This window comes from Myotis lucifugus, unplaced genomic scaffold, assembly GCF_000147115.1.
Source record: "Myotis lucifugus unplaced genomic scaffold, Myoluc2.0 scaffold_7, whole genome shotgun sequence".
NCBI lineage: Eukaryota > Metazoa > Chordata > Mammalia > Chiroptera > Vespertilionidae > Myotis > Myotis lucifugus.
This window is the reverse complement of record NW_005871055.1, coordinates 10,303,455-10,326,113: the sequence shown is the minus strand read 5'-3', so window position 1 is coordinate 10,326,113 and position 22,659 is coordinate 10,303,455. Positions and strand designations below refer to the sequence as shown.

Genomic DNA, 22,659 nt, shown 5'->3' with positions numbered 1-22,659 from the left:
AACTTTTCCTTGCAATGTTTTAACATTTCAAAAACATTTTTTACAAAAATGAAACAGGTTCTAACAGATAAGGTCTACTTTATATTTTTTAAATTTTCTTATTGGTATTATACTTTAATTGAATTAACACTGGGATATTTTTAAATTATTGAGAACTTAAGTGAAAATTTTACTTTATAAGAACTCTTTTACCTGAGGCTTTTGACCAATATTAAATTCAATTTTTCTAAGTGACAGGGTTTCCATTAGCAAATAGCTCTAGAGGTAGAATATTATAATTTGCACTATATTTTCTGGTGACATGTCTAGATTTCTTTGCCAAGAACCACTACTTTCACATTAAAACATTTATTTAAAAAAATTAAATCTCTATTATAAATATTACAATAATTGAAAGTATTACATATGTTCCCTTTTTCCCCCCATTGACCCCTTCTAGCCCACTCCCACCCCCCACCCCAGGCCTTCACCACCCTATTTTCTGTGTCCATGGGTTATGTTTATATGCATACAAGTTCTTTGATTGATCTCTTCCTACCTGTCTCCCTCCTCTGCCTTCCCTCAGATTCCACAGTCTGTTCTATGCTTCTATGTCTCTGGATCTCTTTTGTACATCTTGAATTTAATTCTGCTAATGGCAAAAGTAAACTTTTAGTCCCTCTACTGGCTGTCTTTGTTGTAGCAGAGCTTATTTATTTATTTATTTATTTATTTATTTTGAGATCTTGTAACTAAACAAAAGTCTGTTTATAACTTTATGACCAAGGTGAATTTTGAGGGAAATTCTAAATACGGACTGTTTTCCAATGATCAACTTCATAAACATTAAGAATAAAACTTTAAAATAGTAACAATTAAAGGTAAAGATTTGAGAATACCTCAGATCCATAGGTGGAATGAAAATGATCATATTTTCCTTTACTTTTTTCCTTCTACCTTTGATCTTTATCTGAATTTTCCAAACCTTAAAGCTATTAAAATTAATATTTTATCTTATATTTATGTATATACTCTCTGAAAGTTGAAGTCATATGCTTTTTAAAAGTAAACACTAATACATACTGCGTTTTGTATCAGTGTGTTTTTGTTTGGGGAGGTATATTGATTTATATATAGAAGAATTGACGGGTAAAATAGCATAGCAACAGGAAACCAGTAAAGGAATAGTACTACAGTAGTTAATTTCATTGCAGATAGAATATAATAAATAAAATCAAACTTATTTAATACCATTCATCATTGGGTAAATACATCATAATCCAGATTGGTTGTAGAATTGTTAGCTCCTACCAACAGGACTTTCAGGTGTTGCTGAAAGACCTTATGATTTGGAGTTGAATTAAGGTTCTGGCTTTGCCAGTTACCAGCTAGATGATTTTGGATTATATCATCTAATCTCTCTGAACATTTACTTGCCTCACCAAGTTTTTAGGGTCAAATGAGGTAAATTCTTTATTATTAGAGGCTCAGTGCATGAAATTTGTGCACAGGTAGGGTCCCTAGGCCTGGCCTGTGATCAGGGCCGATCTCCTTCCTCTCCCCGCTCGACACCACCGCTGGTTGCCCTCCCCCGGTTCCCTGTTCCCTATGGGGCTTTTGGAGCCTGCCGGCCAGGGGGAGGGACCAAGAGGTTGGCCGTTCCTCCTGCTCGCCGACCCCGCCTCCTGCTGCCACTGATCACCTGGGGACCCGGCACCACCTGTGTCCACCACCACCCACCCCCTGGTTTCCCGTTCTTCATTGGGCGATAGGGGCCTGCAGGCTGGTGGCAGCTCCTGTGTTGAGCGTCTGCCCCCGGTGGTCAGTGCGCATTATAGCTGACCGGTCGCTCTGCCATTCGGTCAATTTGCATATTATGCTTTTATATAGAGAGATTATTATTAAGGACATGGGTTATTAGTAATTTCAGGAATAGCCTCTGAGGGGGAGACTACTGTGTATATAAGATTATAGTAAAATTTTAATTCAAAGCTTCATTTTGTTGTTAAGGAAAAAGTAACTTTGAATTTACCTAAAATTTTAATAACAGACTTTTTGCTGAATTTGAATGCTTTTTTAAAATTTTTTATTTTATTTTATTTTTTATTGATTTCAGAGAGAGGAAGGGAGAGGAAGAGATAGAAACATCAATGAGAATGATGAATCTGCTGCCACTTGGATTCCCCCTACTGGGGATTGAGCCCGGGCTTGTGCCCTGACCAGGAATTGAACCCTGACCTCCTGGTTCATAGGTCAATGCTCAACCACTGAGCCACACTGGCTGGGCTTGAATGCATTTTAATTTGATCTTTAGACATGGTTCTTAAGAAAGTATATTAGTTTTGGGTTGACATAATCATCTATAAACTTATTAATACACCATAGATTATTGTTATTTAACTATAGATATGACCAGTTCTCTCTGCTCTGGAGTATAATTCTCAATGTGCTTATACAGGAATTAGAGGCCCGGTGTATGATATTCGTGCACGGATGTGGTCCTAGGCCTGGCCAGCAATCCAAGTGCCAGCGTCTGGCATGGAAGGGCAGGTCCCAGCTGACCTCTGGACCCTGGGCAGCACCTGGGCCCCAGGCCCCCACATGCCCCTCCTCTGCCTGAGTCATCGGACCCCTGCCTGGCTCCCTCAGCACCTGGGAGCCGGATGGCAGCCCTACCCCCTGCCCCCGCCACTGGTCACCATCTGCGGGGTGATCGGTGGGGCAGTTGGGCCCTGCTTGCACCCACCTTGGCCTGGCACTGCCCGCTCACCTGCTCCACCATCCTGCCGCTGTCCTGCTCTCATCAGGGCCCATCAGGCTGGCAGCACCTCCACTGCCACCTGCTGCCAGCGCACGTCACCAATGCCTGCCATGTTCCGCACTGCCCCCTGGTGGTCAGCGTACGTCATAGCGAGCAGTCGAAATCCGGGTGGAGGGGACAATTTGAATATTAGGCTTTTATTACATAGGATAAGAATGGATGGATATCAAACTTTTGGTCAGAAAATAATGCCTTTGACTTAGGTTACAGTGGAAATGATACAGAGACACTACAGCAAGTCTTTGGTCCATGCTGTGGTGGCTTTAAGATATTTGCTGATTTGTTTTTGAAAGGCAGCAAGTCAACCAAAGTAGTTTTAGCTTAAGGATGGAATCAAGATACAATAGTTTTGAAGATATTAGGACATCGTGGTGTTCTTTAGTTCCCTTTGCCAATATTTTAGCTACAGTGGTATTTGTAGAGACCAGGAAAGGAGAGAGATTGTTACATGTACAAAGATTTGTACATTTATTATGAGAGTAGAGCTTATGTGTTACGCACCTAACACAATGCCTAACGTAAGTGTTTGAATGACAAACGGGAATGTGAATGGATAGTGATGGCCAGACAGATATAGGAGGGAGTGTACCTGTGTAGCCTAGCAAGTTCATGAGTTATGTGTTAAGTTTGGGAAGCACTCATTTATATGGAAGTGAAGGTAGCATTTTTTAAGCTTATTGAAGTTTGAATAATTTTAAATGGTTCTGTGAACTTTGACAGGTTTGTACTAGGCTATATAATTAGTGAATAATGAATATTTAAGTGCTCATTGTTTAAATATTTTGTGTTCAGGCACAAGGAAGAAATATGACATGATCCTTGCCTTTAATGTATTGAAACACATAAAACAATAGCAAATAATACAAGATAGTGTATTTTTTAAAAATTGTGGTAGAAACACACAACAAAATGTACCATCTTAACTATTTTTAAGTGTAGAGTTCAGTAGTGTTAAATATTCATATTGCTGTACAAGGTGTTATATATTTAAATTTAAAATAATTTGTTGAGAGGATAAATGCTGTAGGGAAGTGGTATTCAAAATGTACTCCATGAAACCACTCAAAATCCAGTTTTATTTGAAGAAACACTTTATTTATCTATGTTAAATATGTAAATGTATTTATTTAACTTAGGCTTGAAAACTATTACTATTAGAATTTGGAGAAGGAGAAGGGTGTACTTATTTAAGGCCAGAGTAATCAGGCAAGGTTTCATGGAAGAAGAGGATCAAGAAATGTAATTTACAGACTCCTACCCTCAGCACTTTATGATAAACTATACCTTAAGGAATGATTAGGAATTGGGTGGGTTGTGGGCAGGGAAAAGGAAAAACATTCTACTTGAGGGAACTAGTCAAAGCTCAGAGATGGGAATGAGCATTATCTGTTTCTAGATCCATGAGAAAAACTGCATTATTAGAATATGTCATTTATGTTGGGGGTGAATGGTATTAGAGACAATATAGTATAATGTAATAGTTCCAAAAATGTGTCATATTTACCATGAATGTTGTAGAGGAGGAAGGGAAGGTAAATTCATATGTTATTCCTGCAAAGCTTCTCTAACATTTGAATGCTACTGTGCATTCGAAATCCTCGAGCTTATATCCAACATACTTTATTTGACCAGAGGAAGCTTCCTCCATCTGGACACCAGTTTGAAAAAATGTATATGCCACTTACAAGTTGTGTAACTTGATCAAGAAATGTAATCTATTAGACCCCCACCCTCAGCCCTTTATGATGATTAGATTATGATCACAATTACTGTATGTGAAAAAGTGTTTGTAAATTCAATAAATAATGACTATGTACTATAATATGCTAATGGTCGAGAGTTATATAAATGTGTAAGGGAAAGCTTACAGACCCATAGATGAGTACATGCATGTAAAAATCTTTCTACATCTTTGCTATTCTAAGTATCGTCTGTGCACATTAGCATCTCCTAGCCTGCAATCTTATTAGATATGCATAATAACACTAGTCTCCATTCCATACCTACTGAATTAGACCCTGCATTTTATCAAGATCTCCATGTTCATATGCACATTAAAATTTGTCATGCTTTTTAACATCATATCCAATAAAACTTCATTCTGTCCTTGAACATTGTTAGTAACTGAGAATTTGATATCTTTGATTTCAAACACCAGGTTTACCCTCTAGAAACTTCAATCTTTCATTATAGTTTTATACACAATGTGCTTAGTATCTCAGATGAGAACCATTTATATGTAAAAGATAAGTTTATGTTTATCTGAGCCCCTATGTCACTTAGAATCGATTATTGTATTCATAGAATGACTTGACCACAGATTTGAATGGAAGTTAATGTAGTTATTGTACCTTACCTATAGAGCATTTGAGAACTTTTTCACTGTGTTCCATTGCCACTGTTACTGTTTTTGTACTCTTCACCAAGTAGTTTCTTTAAGTAACCATCCTATGTAATTACTATATAATTTTTTTGCATTGGACTATTATTAATTTTGCTAAGCTCAGAGTAGCCCTAGTTTTTCCATGGAACTAGCTCTTGGATTAAATTACATGATAATGTTCACCTATCATTTTGCCTTCCTTTTTAAGAAGTTTCTAAGAAAATACTATCCTTTTAATTTGTAATATCTGAATATGCTCAGTTATTAGAACTTAATTATGGAATCTCTTTTAAGAAATTAAATACTTTTAGATAGTTACATAAATGTAAATGCTCACTATAAAAATTAAAACAATGTAGGGTGAAGTGAAAAGCCCACCTTTTTCTCTACTTAATCCTACTCCTTTAAGATTATCTTCTGTTTGGTTTGTTTCCTTCTAGTTTTTTTAAATGTACAAGAGCCTATACACTATCTTTAAAATTTAACAACAAAAAGAGGGACTTAGGCACTGTTCTGAGCATTGACTTTTTACTCAGAAAAAATGAACTAATGTCTAGATCTTAATATGATTAACGTGTTTTTTGACTTTAGGGAAGAAACCCCTTTTACTTGGAGCCAGCAATAATTATTACAATTACTGATGGGAGCAAGTTGACTACTACCAGTGGAGTCCAGGATGAGGTAAGTTATGTTTATATCAGCATGGATTATGTAAATGCAGTTTAAGATCTTTATTTTTATATGCAACTGCAGGATATTGACTGCCTTAAATAGATTCTTTTATTATTTGATGCAGTCTAGAGTCATCTGTTTTCTAGTACTCGTGTACCTTCTCTGTTGTTTGAAGCAACCGTTTCTAAATTTTTTTGAATAGGAATCCTTTGTGTGAAACTATTTTGAGCATACCCCACCCCAAAATATGTGTATTTTTGAGTTTATGTGAGAGTGACAGTATCAATTCATACAGTAAATTTAGTAAAATTAATATTTTCAGGTTAAAAAAATGAAGACAGCATTCGAATAATTTCTTCCCATATTTCAGTGGATTTTCATGTGCACCCCACTGTGGACACTCCTAGACTAGAATATAGCAAAGCCACAAGGAGGTTAAGACTAGGAGGTTTTTGGACATTTTTATTTTAAGTCAAATATAGTATAATAATAACCTCACCTATTGTCTACAAGCATGCATTAGGCAGAGTTGGTTGTGTGTTATGTGATAGGATGAATACAGAATTATTTTTAACTTTAATCTGTTTTTATTGTAGTATTTGAATTGCTCTTGAACATTACATTAGGTTTTTAAGGTATGTTATAGGAAGGAGTTGGTTTAGACCTTTTTTCTGCCAAGGGCCATTTGGACACTTATACCATCATTCATGGGTCATACAAAATTATCAACTTAAAAATTAGCCTGCTATATTTGCTCAAACACTTAATTAACTCACCCCCTAATGCCTTGGCAGGACCAGACCAAATGATTTCCACGGGCCTTAAATGGCCTGTGGGCCAGATGTTCCCACCCCTGGTTTAGACTATTAACTGTTTATATTTGCTTTAGAACCTTAACTTTAATTCTTATTGTATCTACAGAGGGTTTGATTAAGTAAGAAAAGTGTAATTTTTAAGTTCAGTAATTTTTAGCAATACTTTTTATTTGTGTGACATTGGGGAATGTAATTGGACATGGAATAAAGACATGTGGATTCTAGTCTTCTTTCAACTACTTTCTAGCAGTGAACTAGCTTAACATCTTTCAATCTCTATTTTGGCAATGAAATGAAGATGATAATTCTTGCCCTACCTCCTAGGATTGTTGGAAGACTAAATGAAATAATTAATGTATGTGAAAGTGCTTGGTAGGCTGTAAAGAAGAGAACATGTCCTATCATGAAACATTGGAACCAGTAAAGAATTGTGATTGTCTGATCTTGATTAGGGGGGAGGAGAGCCAGAATTGTTTTGTGTGAGCAGTTGATGTCAGAGGGAATTTAGGCTATAATTCCTGGAGATAGAGCTGAAAAGTTTAGGTAGATTAAAATTCATAATTAAATACTTTCTAGTCTATATATAATTAATAGACTTGGAATGCTCCATAATTGACATTAGTGGGTTTGGGGGCTTTTTTTTTTTTTTTTTTTAACTTAGTGGACATGTGTGATATCCTACCATTATCAGGATCAGATAGACATTGATTATATACATGAACATGCAATAGAAATGTTGCTTAAATTTGAAACTCTCAGTTGATTTTTTTCTACTTCACCTTCCTTTTGAAAAACTTCAGAAAGATTGATGTATTAATAGTCAGGTCAGAAATACTATTAATAGAACCCATAACAATGAACTTTTTTGTAAAATTTATAGAAGTCTTTTGATGGTTTGTTTCATTTTATTTTTATTCTTAATTTTTTTTTTTTTTTAAAAAACCTCATCCAAGGAATTTTTCCATTGCTTTTTAGAGAGAGTGGAAGAGAGAAGGAAAGACAGAAATACCGATGTGCATGAAACACATCAATTGGTTGCCTCCTGCATGAGCCCCGACCAGGGCCTGGGATGGGAAGGAGCCTACAACTGAGGCATCAAACCCGGGACCCTTCAGTTCGCAGGCCCACACTCTATCCACTGAGCCAAACTGGCTAGGGCTATTCTTAATGATTTTGATTTGTAGTTGTGATGACTGAAAATGTATTTCTATTTTCTGTTGTGAGATAATCTACTCAGGGTGCTCTGTCTTACTACCTTTCTGGACATGCCCTTTGGGGTACAGTATATTTTGTTTTCATACATCTGGATATTTAAAAAAATAATATATATATATATATGTATGTCTGTATATATATATATACATATATATATATATATATATATATATATATATATATATATATATAGATTGATTGATTTTAGAGAGGAAGGGGGGGAGATAGAAACATCAATAATGAGAGAGAATCATTGATCGGCTGCCTCCTGCATGCCTGCTACTGGGGATTGAGCCTGCAATCCGGGCATGTGCCTGCAATCCGGGCATGTGCCCTGACCAGGAATAGAACCATGACCTCCTGGTTCATAGGTCGATGGTCAACCATATGTTTTATTTGTAATTTTTGTTTTGTAGGACCTCTTGTACCTTTTAAAAATATCTTGAAATATACATGGATATTGGAATTGCTTACTTTTCTTCCTAGGTTTTTGGGAAGGATGTTAGAGAAATGAGACTGTGTGTTTACAGTGACCGAAAACTACCTTGCTAGTAGCTTGGGAAATTTTCCTGTGGGCAAGGATCTTTTACACTCTTTAGCATAGTACTGATAAAAGAGCTTACATTAAACTTCTTCTCTGAGGTGGATGATTCATTTGTATTAAGGCAAAGTTTTATTTTGGTTATGTGGTTGCATTATAGGTCTATGAGTTGTTTCAGTTTTCAAGTTTAGGAATGAATGTCTTTGCTCCTATGCATGTTTGGTTTTCAGTGTCCCAATAAGTCCCAATAAGTGGGGCAGAAAGACAATATATCCCAGAAGTGCATATTGTTGAAACTTAATTTTTGCTAAAATGTTGTGAAATACTGGTTTGTTCTAGCCCAAATAATTAAATTATGTGATTCATTTTAATGAGCCTTTCAATTCATAAAAAGCATAAAAATGCTTCGTGTTTTTTTTGTGTGTGTGTGCGCGCATGCGCACACTACATATGATCTGTACTGTTATAATTTCTACTTGGGAATAACAAACAGAATTTTGCCTTTATGTCTCTTTTCTTCAGATCTCTTAACCTTTGCTTTTGGCAGAACTTCATTCCTTTTCAGATTTATTGAATGAGTGAAAATGTCAGTAATTTTTCACATTAGGTATGTGTGCATATAAATCTTGCCTGCTTGTGGCTGCTATTGATGTGAGCTGTTACTATTTATGGAGTTGTGCATCCCACCCATACAATATCTTTTGCTCCAGAATTACATTATCTCGCATAGTATATTATATCTGTTCTGTCAGTGCTGTTTTTCAGGAATAAGTGTTCCTGCTGCTTTAAAATCGTTTTTATGGCATATAAGTAAACTTAGAGCTCATTTAATCATAGTATTTATTTTATAAATGGGGAAATTGAGATCCAGGAAGCAAAGTGATTCACTAAAGTTTGTAAAATCTGTTATTGTCAAAATCTGCATTAGAATTTATCTAAATTCCAAAGACATTCCAGCCCCTCCAGACCAGTGCTTTTTTCCCTGATGTATCTGTTACCGCTCAGATTCTGTTTTTGTGTGTTCTTAAAATTATCTTCTATTTACTTGATTTCCTGTTTATCTCCTTCACCTTTTATGCAGTTGTGATGAAGGTATTATGTTCTTAGTCACACAGTGTATCTTGAATGACTATTATGGCCAGGGCATTTCTAGGCAGTGAGGATAACCAAGATAAATAGGGTGGATTTCCAGTTTTCAAGTTCACAGTCTATGGGTGTGATCGCCTATTAAATGGCTTTAAGAATGATAAAATAAAGATACATACTAAGTGAATGGGAGCATTGAAGAGGGAGGGTAATTGTAATATTAGCTATCTTGTATACATGTCAAATCCTGTGTAATGTGAATTTTTATAGTCATTTAATTTTTATTCAAGGATCTTGCAGATGATTTGGTAGAGGATGTGGCTTACAGTTTATATCTGTGAAGTTATAAAGCCTGATAAAAAGTTGTTTTAAGCCTAGAAAATAGTTAATGGGAAAACTTGGTACAATAATTGTCTCTTGAGGTGGTTAACTTTATGCAGGCCAGAATGATCCAATTATAACTTGTTTGTCAAAATAATTATAGGGCTACTATTTCTTTTGTGACAGCTCATTTCTTAGTGTGTTCGGATTTAGAAGAGTTGCAGCTTTGGACTGTGGACAAAAATCTTGAAGTGTATATCATCATTTTACCTTAATTCATGACTTTATCTTTTGGCCTCCTTTAATGAAAAGGCCAGGCAATTGTTTGAGGTGTCATAAGTGTGTTTATAGTGTAGCATTTGTGATAACTCTGTAGGACTTTTGATAACTGTTTGTGTTGGAAAAGTATGTGTGTATTTTTAAAATACATTTTTTTTCTTTTTAAATGCAGCTATTTGATATAGTTGGATGTTTGCAATATTTTTACTTACGAGGAGTAAATTAGATGGGACTTTGAATTCTGATACACAAGAAAACAATATTGTTTACCTCCATAGTAGTAATCTTTGATGTTGGTAAACATACTTGCGGCCAAATAATCATAGTACCATTCAGCGTGTTATATTATTGATGTGTCAGATGTTTTGGTAGAATTACCAAATTATAAATTAGAGTTGTAACATTTTTTTCTGGTCTTGTTTCCTGCAATAATCCTCTTAAGAACTGTTTTGCAATGGAAAACTGTTCTGTACTATGATTCCAAGAGCAGGTGGCTAACTATATTGCTCAATAAAGTAGCCAGAAGAAATCCTGCCAGTACCTTCTTGGTGATGAATGACATTACAGGAAGTGTAGCAGTTATTTTTCTTTTCCTTGAAAGTGCTAATAGTAGTATTATCTTTCAAATATTGAGATTTCTATATGCTGAAGAATCTTTCTGCATCTCTATCAATGTTATAATTGCTTTGGAAGCTAACATTTTAGAGAAGATATTAGCAGTAAAAAAAAAACACACCACAAAAAACAAACCCCTGTTGGTTTTTGACATTAAAAGTTTTGCCTTTAATGAGCTTCCCCAGCTTTTTAAGAAGAACTAGGGCAACTATTATAACTTTTTGGCAGATGTTCAGGAAGGGCATGCGTTTGCAGGAAAAAATTGTCTGAGTAATCTCAGCTATGTTTTAACTTCTCAGTTTTCAAAAGTTGATGCAGATGTCCCATGAGTCTTTGAGTTGTTGATTGTCAGTGATTTTTCTGGATCATTGCTGGGCAATGTAAATAGTTTTACCTTTAACAAGGATAATCTATGATTAGAATCTATAGTTACAGTTTGTATTTAACTCTTCATGATCTGTTACTGATTAATAGGACAGTCCAGAATTTATTGAAATCTGTTTGTTTCTAGTATCTGAAATAGTTCAGATATCACATCTCTCTTCCCCCCATAAAATGTTTTTATTTCACTAAAGTTATTAAAAATATGTGCCAAACGCTGTCAAAACTGTTTAAATTGTGTCAGGAAAGACTTTTAAACATATATTTAAAATAGTTATTTTTCTCCCAATATTCTTAGAATTTGGGGGTATTTTTTCTTTCTTTTTAAAAAAGACCACTAAGGAATCTTGAAAGATGTCATTGTAGTATGATAGAATATATCAAACAGATCTGTGTGTAAATGTGTTTCTGCATTTTCATGTTTCCTCCTTAGTAGTGGTGCCTTTTCATATTGATAGTAGTAGGGGCTCAGTAGCAGTTTCAGCATTAGCTCCTATTTTACTGATCTGTGATTCAAATGTTCTAAACATATGTACAATATTGCTGTATATGTTAGTCTCTATCAACACAACTTTTCAGGAACATTTAATAAGAATTTGTTGGATGCAGTTTATTATTATTTTTTTACCCATATTTTTGGCCCTGTTCTCTCAACTCTTGATTTATTTTGGTGTGCTATAAAAAATGATATATCTGCAATTATGAGTATATTAAAAATTCTATATAATAAAACCCTAATATGCAAATTGACCGAACGACAGAACGACCAGTTGCTATGATGCTCACTGACCACCAGGGGGCAGGCGCTCGATGCAGGAGCTGCCCCCTGGTGGTCAGTGCGCTCCCACAGGGGGAGCGCTTCTCAGGCAGACGCCAGGTTCACGAATAGGCGGGCAGTAAGAAGCAAGGGGTCCCTGACTGCTAGAGGGATGTCCGCTTGCTGGCTTAGGGCCGTTCCCCAAGGGGATTACGCACAAGCTGGGATGAGGGTCCCCCCCCCCCCCAGTGCACGAATTTTGTGCACCGGGCCTCTAGCATGTATAAAAAATGCATAATTAAAAGAAGATGATGAAATATTTCAATTTAATACCTATAGTGGATTTTCAGCAATTCACATTCACATTTTTTTTTTCAAGGTCTTGTGTAAAGGGAAGTTCTTAAGAATTGCCTCTAGACAAACACTATAATAGAATAATTAAAAAGAAACGCTGGCTGATTACTCTTTAATGAAACTATGTGGCTACAATAGCTAGTTTATTATCTAGAAACTTATGGTAAGATATCACAACATTGTTTTCATTCAGAGGGTGAAGCAACTTCACCCTGAAATTCTTAGCCTGTCAGAGCCAGCAAGCAATAAGCAACACTGTACATGTAAGGAAAATTTCTGATTCTAGCTCTTCCATATATACTAGTAAACTACTGTGATATTTAGAATAGTAGTTTTCAAGTTGCTGCATAATAATCACCTAGGATGTTTTAGAAAATATACCGCTAATTCTGGAAATGTTGGTTCAGTTGACCTGGGCACGGACCTGTGGATCTGCATTTTTTGAAGTATCCCAATTGATTTTGATGCACAGATTTAGAAACTATAGTTTCAGAGCACAGTATAACTATAAATAAATATTTTTAAAAACTGCTAAAAATACATGTGAAAGTGAATAATTTTAACAAAACAAGTTAAAACTGCTTTGACTTACACAAAGACCATCAAAATATTTTAAGAAAATTAATTCTTAACCTTTAGAATTGTTAAAACTTGTAAAGGAGTTTCCAAGGGATATGGAATAGGCCTTGTGTGAATATTTTATATTGTGTTTGGTCTGCTTTAGAATCAGTTATTGGGTAGCCTTGAAATATTAATTTATGTGCTGACTGTAATCTGTAGTTACTGCTTCTGGCTTGCTGTATTGAGGAAGACTCTTAGACCCTGAGTAGGAGATGGGTTAGAGGAGGAGAAGGTAAGAAAAGGGGAGTAATTAATTCATATTCTGTCATGTGCTTGCTATCCCTTGCTTAGGAGTTTTTATCCAAAGGACTACATAGTATTCTGTTATCCTTATTATGCTTTAATTCCTGGTTTGGATGTCTATAATTAGCATTATTTTACACAAATACACACACACACACACACACACACACACACACACACACACTTGACCCAGGTGGGCATAGTTACGCTTAATATTTGCTTTCTGGTGAGTTGCTACTAAAATACCCTTTTGTAACAATTTGTTCTGATTTTGAATACTTTTTAAAAAAATTTATCTTTATTGTCCCCCTTTTTTTCCCATTGACCACCTCCACCCTGAACCCATCCCTCCCCCCAGATTGATTTTGAATTCTTAAAAGTATATTTAGATTAATTCAGCAATAATTTTTCTTGTGATGCTTACTAACTGGTTGTATACAAGAATATTGGCACACCATTTATATTTAGAATTACTGTGTTCTAGATACTGGGAACACAAAGATAGAATTAAGCAAGACTCTTGCCCTTAGAAGACTCTTGCATATTGCCTGGAGATATGCAAGTAAACAAGCATACAAGCATTTGTAATAATGCATTGAGATAAATCTCATGGCATAAATAAACAGAATGTTCTGAGAGAACATGAAGAAAGGAGCTTAGCTTTGAGGCTTGGGTAAGGAATTGAGCTGAAATTTCAGGAAGAGGGACAGTGCAAAAAAATGTATGAAGGTATGAAAACAGTGTATTGGGCAATTATGAAATATATGAGTGAAGTATAGAAATTTTAGGTAGGAGGCATGGATGCTTGAAATATAGGCAGAGGCCAGATGATACCACCCTAAGAAGACAATATAAATCTGTTTAACATTTACAAAGGAGGTATTGAAGATGCTAAGCAGGTGAGTAACATGATCAGATTTGCATTTTAACAAGCTTTTGCTACCAGCAAGGTGACAAGAGTGGTAAACAGGGAAGAATTAGCAAACTGCATGCAACAATTCAGGAAAAAACATGGGATATGCTACAACTAAGCTATGCTGGATAGGAAGGCAGAATTTTTTTTTTTTTTTTATTTAAATGGTGCAGCCACTTTGGAAAAGTTTGGCAGTTTTTTTATATATATATATATATTTTATTGATTTTTTTTACAGAGAGGAAGGGAGAGGGATAGAGAGTTAGAAACATCGATGAGAGAGAAACATCGATCAGCTGCCTCCTGCACATCTCCTACTGGGGATGTGCCCGCAACCCAGGTACATGCCCTTGACCGGAATCGAACCTGGGACCCTTGAGTCCGCAGGCCGACGCTCTATCCACTGAGCCAAACCGGTTTCGGCAAGGCAGAAATTTTTGAGAGACGACTCAATAGATAATACTAGTCAAGTCTTGAAAGATGGTAATCCTGTCTAATAAAGAGGTAATATGCAAATTGACCATCACTCCAACACACACGATGGCCGTCCCCATGTGGACACAAGATGGCCAGCGGGGGAGGGCAGTTGGGAGGAACCAGGTCTGAAAGGGAGGGCAGTTGTGGGGGGTCAGGCCAGCAGGGGAGGGCAGTTGGGGGGAACCAGGCCTGCAGGGGAGGGCAGTTGGGGGCACCCAGGCCTGCAGGGGAGGACAGTTGAGGGTGACCAGGCCCGCCGGGGAGGGCAGTTGGGGCAACCAGGCCAACAGGGGAGGGCAGTTAGGGGCAACCAGGCTGGCAAGGGAGGGCAGTTAGGGGCAATTGGCTGTCAGGGGAGCAGTTAGGCATCGATCAGGCTGGCAGGGGAGTGGATAGGGGGTGATCAGGCTGGCAGGCTGAAGCGGTTAGGGGCAATCAGGCAGGCAAGCAGGCGAGCAGTTGGGAGCCAGCAGTCCTGGATTGTGAGAGGGGTCCCAGATTGGAGAGGGTGCAGGCTGGGCTGCGAGACACCCCCCGCCCCCATGCACAAATTTCATGCACCGGGCCTCTAGTAGCAGAATAAGGCAGTATTTGACAGGAGTTTTGAACCCCAGGACTTGGGCTTCAGAGGGTTCTGTGAATTCCCTGAAATCTTATTTACAGACATTGTCCATCTGTGTGTATGCACATTTTTCTTAGGGACAGAGGTTAATAGGTTTAATCATATTCTCAAACAAGTGAAAAACAACAACAAAGCCACAACAATCTTGCAGTATTTTGAGGTTTCCAACTTGGGAATCTATGTGGATGTTGGTAGTGTTTACTGAATGGGGGATATTGGATAAGTGGTAGAAAGGAATATAAAACAACTAGAGGCCCAATGCACGAATTCATGCATGGGTGGGGTCCCTCGGGCTGGCCGGGTGGGGGTGGGGCGGAGTGGGACCTCGGGTGGTTGGCCAGCCAAGGGAGTTTGGCTGTAGGAGCGTACTGACCACCAGGCTGCAGCTCCTGCATTGAGCGCCTGCCCTCTGGTGGTCAGTGCATGTCATAGTGACCGGTTGTAATGATCACTTAGGCTTTTATATATAGAGATTGTTTGATAAATTAACTATCTTAAGGGTACAAATGTTTTAAAGGAGTTATGAGACAACTTTTAAAACAACTTCAAAGATTTTTTTTTTGCCTTTTAATATTATGTCTTAGGAAAAATATTTTGTATTTAAAAACAGAAATAAGTAGAATTTTCTCTGATTTCCAAGAATTAAAATTTTTATTTTGAAGCTGATTGAATAAGTCTTAAGTTATCTTATTATTTATTAGATATTTTGAGTTTTTAAATTTAAGGACATAGTGATATCAACATTTAAAATTGGTTATTTCAAACAAGCATGAACATTGCAATTCAGAATGCTAGGACGAGTGTTGTGTCTGGGGGTTATGCCTTGTGCTAGTGTCAAGTCAGTTAAAGAGGATATAAGATTAAATCCTTTTCTGTTTATTAGAATGTAATTTAAAAGTAGTAGTAGATTGGCTTTAACTGTATTGGCAATTTTCTGCCAGTTAGCCTGTGCGGTATATTTCATCCCTCTTTAAATCAGATTACAATTTGGGCATGAAAAAATTGAGTACTTGGTCTCCTGATGAGGCACACTCATATCAGCCTTCAGCTGCTAGTCATTTATAAATACAGTAAAACCTCAGTATAATGGACTAATTTTGGCAAGGGAGTGTCTGTTAAAGCCGAAAGTCCGTTATATAATAAAGTAGGTTTTCCAAATGCATATGTTAAAAAATTTGTCAAATTAGTTTACCTGTTTTTACTTATGTAGACACATTTGTGTGATTATGTATGAAAAATTTAATTTTACAGAGACATTTTCTATATGTATTGCTGTAATTTTAAATTTATACTGAATAGGTCTGTCAATGTGTACATTCACAACTCACCTTGAGTAAACAAAGGCACACAGCTGAGGCGTGGCTTAGCCCACATGGGAACATCAGCCAACACATGTTAAAACTACTGCAGAAAGTCACACCACAGGACAACAGAATCAATTACCACGTATGCGGTGTGATCACGTGCTAATCATTCTCCGAACATTGTTTAGGAGCAGTGAATCTGGGATTTAAATATGTAGACTATAGTTGTAGATTTGTAATATACATTTATGTCAGCAATATTACTACAGCATTTTTTCTAACATATGGCCTACTTGCTAAAATTTGTTAAAAATAACAATGAATTGGTAACAAAAAATATAACCTGTTAATTTAATTATAAGCATATCTTGGTTAAAAGCATTTTAAAATTAACAGGGTGTTAATTTTCAGATATGACATGGATTGGAAAATTGGTTATATCTGAAGTCCGTTAAAGCAAGAGCTTACTGTACCTTCGTTATACTTTCTTGGCTGTATTCCATAAATAGTTATTTTATGTAATTCCCACTTTCAATTGTTCTTTTCAGATATAATGCAATAGATAAAAATTTTTAAATTTCTATATTAGGAATAAGCTGTGCAGTGACTGGAAGATATTGAAACTATGATTTTTACTTCAAGGCAAGGCTACATTTTGATCTAGACAAGGCTATTTTGTTATATTTTTCCCCACGCTCTGTCTTTTCAGGTTGAATTACTGATTGCCCCCGCCCCCCCTTTGTTTTGTTTGTTTTGGTTTTGATGTTTTTTTTCCTTTCAGCTAAAGGAGCAGCCCAGTGGTTTTCAAGAAGTGCCAAAGTGCACTGACTGTCTCATGATGACTGGTGCCTCAGGGAGGGTCATGATTCCTGGATACAGGATCGACCTGATCCTGGATGTCACTTCAAGCAGTCAGACGTGGGGAAAAGCCTTGTCTAATGGCTAGCCTTCCTCAAAAGTCTGATGCTAGTCATCTCGGAAGGCCTCAGAAAAAGCCTTAAAGGTGAGCAGAGTAGAGTGTAGTTCTCTCTGGGGGCTGTGACTTTTTGTTGGAGAATATGATTCAAGATAGAATAACATCCCTAACCTGACAAATCCAGGCTCAATTGGTAAATTAACTTTAGTTTATAAATTTGTTGATGATCAGACCCCAACTTTTTTGAGTTATTAGAAACTACCCTTCTAACTTTAAGATCTATAAAGGGAGGGATTCGGTATTTCCTGAGCCCTTCAGAACCTGAGGTTAAAAAACAGCTGTCTTTGTAGCAGTTTGGATTTATGTGGCTCATATTTTATTGCCTTCAACTTGAAGTATATTAAAACTGCCTGGCATAATTAAAATAACATTTTTAGCTCTATGAAAAATTCTTTAGAGGTGTTTTGAGCAATTTAGTTTGGAGCAAATTTAAATCCAGGGCTCTCTCTCTGTGTTTTATGCACTTATATATAATAAACTTGTTCATATACTAAGCTTTATTGCTAAATTTTCAAACTCTAAAACCTGTCCTAAGAGTTTATAGGTTGTGTTTTTTTTTAATGAGTCACTGATATTAGAAAAAACAATAACATGGGCATGCACCATCCCCAATTTGAATGGGCATTTTTACATTTAGAAATTATATATGTCACTGCTGTATTAATATTTAAAAAACATGCAAAAATGTTAAAAAAGATGAGGTAAAGAAAACTTACGCAAAAGAAGTTCTGATATTTTCTTTCACATCATTCGTCATGATGTATAATGGGGTTGGCAAACCATTTTTAAAGGGCCAGAGAGTAAATATTTTAGGCTTTCAGCCCATATGGTCTCTATTGGAACTACTGGATTCCATTGTAAGGCAAAAGCAGCTATAGACAATATTTTAAACTAATGAATGTGGTTGTCTTTAATAAAATTTTATTTGCCAGAACAAGCTGTGGGCTGGATTTAGCTGGTGTGCCATTGTTTACTGACGCCTGGAGTATATCCTGTTTGGTTGGCCACCTGCCTAGACCTTGAAATTGTATTATACTGGTTTTGTTAGTTATTTTTCACCAGCAGTTTTAGAGTGCATTTGATCCTTCTTATACTGACTGAGCAGAAGAATACTAGTAGTCAGAATGCGTTCAGTTTAGTTGAACAAATACTTATAGGAACACCAGTGGTTCAGGCACAAGGTTAGGTGCTGATATCAGGAGTTTCAAAGACAGGTAAACAGTAGGGCTTGGTGTAAAAAGTAAAATATTACAGCACAAGCTGTTGAGAAAGTGAGGCTGGCACTGGGAAATGATGTTTCCTGTTGGACTTTGAAAGGTTGTGATGTGGATGGGTGCAAAGGCATAAAGGTGATAAAAGGGAATGTGGGGGAACCGTATATTACCTCAGTTTTGACAGTTGGCAGAATGAGAAAATAGCAGCAGGAAATGAAAGTGGATAGGTTGGCGTGGCCTGTATCGTGTATGCCCTTTCAAAGAACTTGGACTTTGCCTTAAAGGTTGATGGTAATCATTGAAGAGATAATAGTACTGGAGAAACTGATCAGATTTAGATTTTAGAATGATAGTGGCAGTAGTAGGGAATATACAATGAGATGTTTTTGACAACTCTTTTTTTTTTTACCTACATCTGAAAAAGGACACCATTGTTTATAGGTTGTTTTGCACCAGATGTAACATAAACTTGGAATATATTTAGCAGTAAAAAGGAATGAACTATTCATATTCTACAATATGGATAATCCTCTAAAAAATATGCTAGATACAAAAGACCATATATCATATGATGCATATTCTATATTGCCATTTTTTATGGAATGTCCATAAAGTAGATTAGTGGTTGCCCGGAGGTGGACTGGGGACTGACTGCAAATGAGCAGGAGGGATCCTTTTGGGATGTTGAAATGTTGTAAAACTGGATAGTGGTGAAGGTTATACAACTCTTAAGTTTACTAAAAATAATTGGATAATTTTTAAATGGTTGAATTTTATGGTAGGTAATTACTAGCATACCTCAAAGTTGTTAAAAAAATTAGAAAGACCTCACCTTTGAAATTTGTTGGAGTAAAACTTGGTTAGAAATTATTTCCATATTACTATTGCCAAGTAATTGCTCTTTTCTCTGAACAAATATGAACATACTAGAACCCCAAAAAAGTGTGTGTGTTTTTTACCTTAAAGGGCATACATTGTAATCATAAAAAGAAACTGTAGGAACTAAAGTTTATAGAATTCACTTTGACTTATAATTTCTTAATTTTTCTTTTTATTTTATTTATTTTTTAAAAAATACATTTTATTGATTTTTCACAGAGAGGAAGGGGGAAGGATAGAGAGTTAGAAACGTCGATGAGAGAGAAACATCTATCAGCTGCCTCCTGCACCCCTCTCACTGGGGATGTGCCCGCAGCCAAGGTACATGCCCTTGGCCAGAACCGAACCTGAGACCCTTCAGTCCGCAGGCCGACGCTCTATCCACTGAGCCAAACCGGTTAGGGCTTTCCTTTTCTTTTTTAAAAATTTTTCTTTTCATGTTAATATCATATGAGGAGAATCTTAAGTGCTTATATAACATTAAAAAGCTAGAAATAAGTTAAGGGAAATTTACTTGATTTCTTTTTTTCCAAGGGAATAATTGTTAAAGAATCTGAAGTGTGATGATTTTAAATTTGTAAATTGTTTCTTCATAACCTTAACAGTTATAGAAAATGAATAAAAAGAATACAAAACAATTGGAAAATGGTTGTTTTCACTCAATAAATATTATTAAGGGCCTACTATGTGCTAGGCACTGTTTCTTAGAAACAGATATAGTGATAGATTTTTACTATGCTACTTTCTTTTATTCCTGGATGCCAAAATCATGTATGAGTTTTAACATAATCATTAAGAAAATATGTATAAAGCTGAATTGTGTTATTTTTTATTGTTTACAAGGTAATTTCGCAACTCAATCCCCAATTCTGTGACAGTGAGGAAAATGAATCTTAGTATATAGCTATTTCCCAAGTAAGAGGCAGAGCTTGACCATTGTTTTTTTTTTTTCTCCTATTTTTTTCAAGTCTATTGCTCTTTATTCCCTAGTATGGGATTTTTAAAAAGTACAATACTGCATAAGAATATATGTATAGATCTGTGGATAAAATTGAGAGTTCAGAAAGAAACCCATACATTTATGGTCAATTGATTTTCAACAAGGAAGCCAGGACAGTTTGTTGGGGAAAGGATAATCTTTTCAACAAATGGTACTGGACAAGTGAATATTCACATGCAAGCGAGTGAAGTTGGACTTGTACCTGACACCATATATAAAAATGAACTAAAAATGGGTGAGCAAATTAAGTGTGAAAATTAAAACTCTTGGGAGAAAACAGATGTAAATCTTCATGACCTTGGGTTAGGTAGCAGTTTCTTAGGCATGACACTCAAAGAACAGTTAAAGAAAAATTAGATAATTTGAGTTCATCAAAACTAAAAAGTATTTGTGCTTTAAAGGATACTATCAAGAAAAGACAGTAACAGAATAGGAGAAAATGTGTGCAAATCATATCGGATAAGGTCCCAGAATACAGAATATACAAATAACTATTATAGTACAAAAATAAAAGAGCCCTGGCTGGTGTAGTACAGTGGATAGAGCTTCGGCCCACACACTGAAGGGTCACGGGTTTGATTCCCAGTCAAGCACATGTTACCTGGGTTATAAGTGGGGGAGGCAACCAATTGATGTGTATCTCTCACATCGATGTTTGTCTCTCTATCTTTCTTCCTACCCCCTCCTCCCTCTCTCCCTCTCATCCACTCTAAAAATCAATGGAAAAAATATCCTTGGATAAGGATTAACAAAAAAATAAAATGGTAAATAGATAATCCAATTAAAAATGAGTAAAGGACTGAAAAAGGTTATTTCTCCAAAGAAGGCAAATAAATGGCTAATAAGTACATGAAAAGATGTTCACCATCATTAAGGGAATGCAAATCAACAAGATACCACTCATAATGGCTATAATAAAAAAAGATGGATAATAATAAATGTTGAGAATGTAGAGAAACTGAACTCTCATAGATTGCTTATGGAAATGTAAAGTAATGTAGTTGCTGTGAATAGTAGTTTGGCAGTTCTTCAAGAAGTGAAACAGTTAACTTATGACCACAAAAGTTCACTCCTTGGTATGTACCTAAAGAAAATAATAGCATGTCCACATAAAATGTCAGATCATCATTATTTATAATAGCCAAAAAGTAGAAACAACCCAGTGTTCATCAACTGTTGAATAAACAAAATGTGGTATATCCATACAGTGGATTAGTATTCAGCTTTAAAAAGGAATGGAATTCTGACATCCTATATAATAAAAGCCTAGGTGGCATTATGCCCTCACGCAATGTCATCACAAGATGGCCGCCCTCACGTTGTCACAAGATGGCCGCTACAAGATGGCCACCTTCACATCATCACAAGATGGCCACCACAAGATGGCCGGCAGGGGAGGGCAGTTGTGGGTGAGCAGGCTGGCAGGGGGAGGGCAGCTGGGGGTGATCAGGTCGGCAGGGGAGCAGTTAGGCGTCAATCAGGCTGGCAGGGGAGCAGTTAGGCGTCAATTAGGCAGGCAGGCAGAAGCAGTTAGGGGCAATCAGGCAGGCAGGCGAGCGGTTAGGAGCCAGCAGTCCCGGATTGTGAGGCGAGCGGTTAGGAGCCAGCAGTCCCGGATTGTGAGAGGGATGTCTGACTGCCGGTTTAGGCCCGATCCCTGTCAGTTGGACATCCCCCAAAGGGTCCCATATTGGAGAGGGTCCAGCCCCCACCGTGCACAAATTTCATGCACCGGGTCTCTAGTACACTATAACAGGATGAACCTGGAAGGCATGCTAAGTGAAAGAAGCCAGATACTAAAGGCCACTTACTGGATTATTCTATTTATATGACATGTTCAGAATAGGCAGTTCCATAGAAAAAGAAATAGTGGTTGCTAGGGGCTGTAGGGGTAAGTGGGGATGCTAATGTGCATGAGGTGTTTTTTGGGGGGGGGGGGGGTGGTTAAAATGTTCTAAAATTAGATATTAGTGATGGTCATATATCTCTGTCTCTCTGGTTCACCCATTCTAAATAAATGAAATAAAACAAATGGAAAAACTCATATCTTTACCCCCACATACCCTATTTCCCTCTCTAGTGATTTTAATTTTCTTTCACAGCAAATTTGGAAATCATTTTTGATATCTCTTTGACTGCCCTATCTCCTTTTCCTCCCCTCCCCTCCCCCTCCCCTTTCCCTCCCCTTTCC

The 22,659-nt window shown here is 36.7% G+C and overlaps 1 protein-coding gene across 10 annotated transcripts in view; it reads left to right on the top strand.

Annotated features, from left to right (window-relative positions):
- INTS6 (integrator complex subunit 6) overlaps window positions 1-22,659 on the top strand; it is a 111,477-nt gene that overhangs the window by 18,034 nt on the left and 70,784 nt on the right. For 7 of the 10 annotated variants that reach the window (XM_006083562.3, XM_023748777.1, XM_014449319.2 and 4 more), the window contains one exon: window positions 5,775-5,864. In XM_006083562.3, the coding sequence (XP_006083624.2) occupies window positions 5,775-5,864 (90 nt within the window). Of the gene's footprint in view, window positions 1-5,774; window positions 5,865-13,963; window positions 13,983-17,180; window positions 17,403-22,659 lie in introns of those variants that run through there. The other 3 variants (XM_014449314.2, XM_023748758.1, XM_023748763.1) reach the window with 2 other exon arrangements.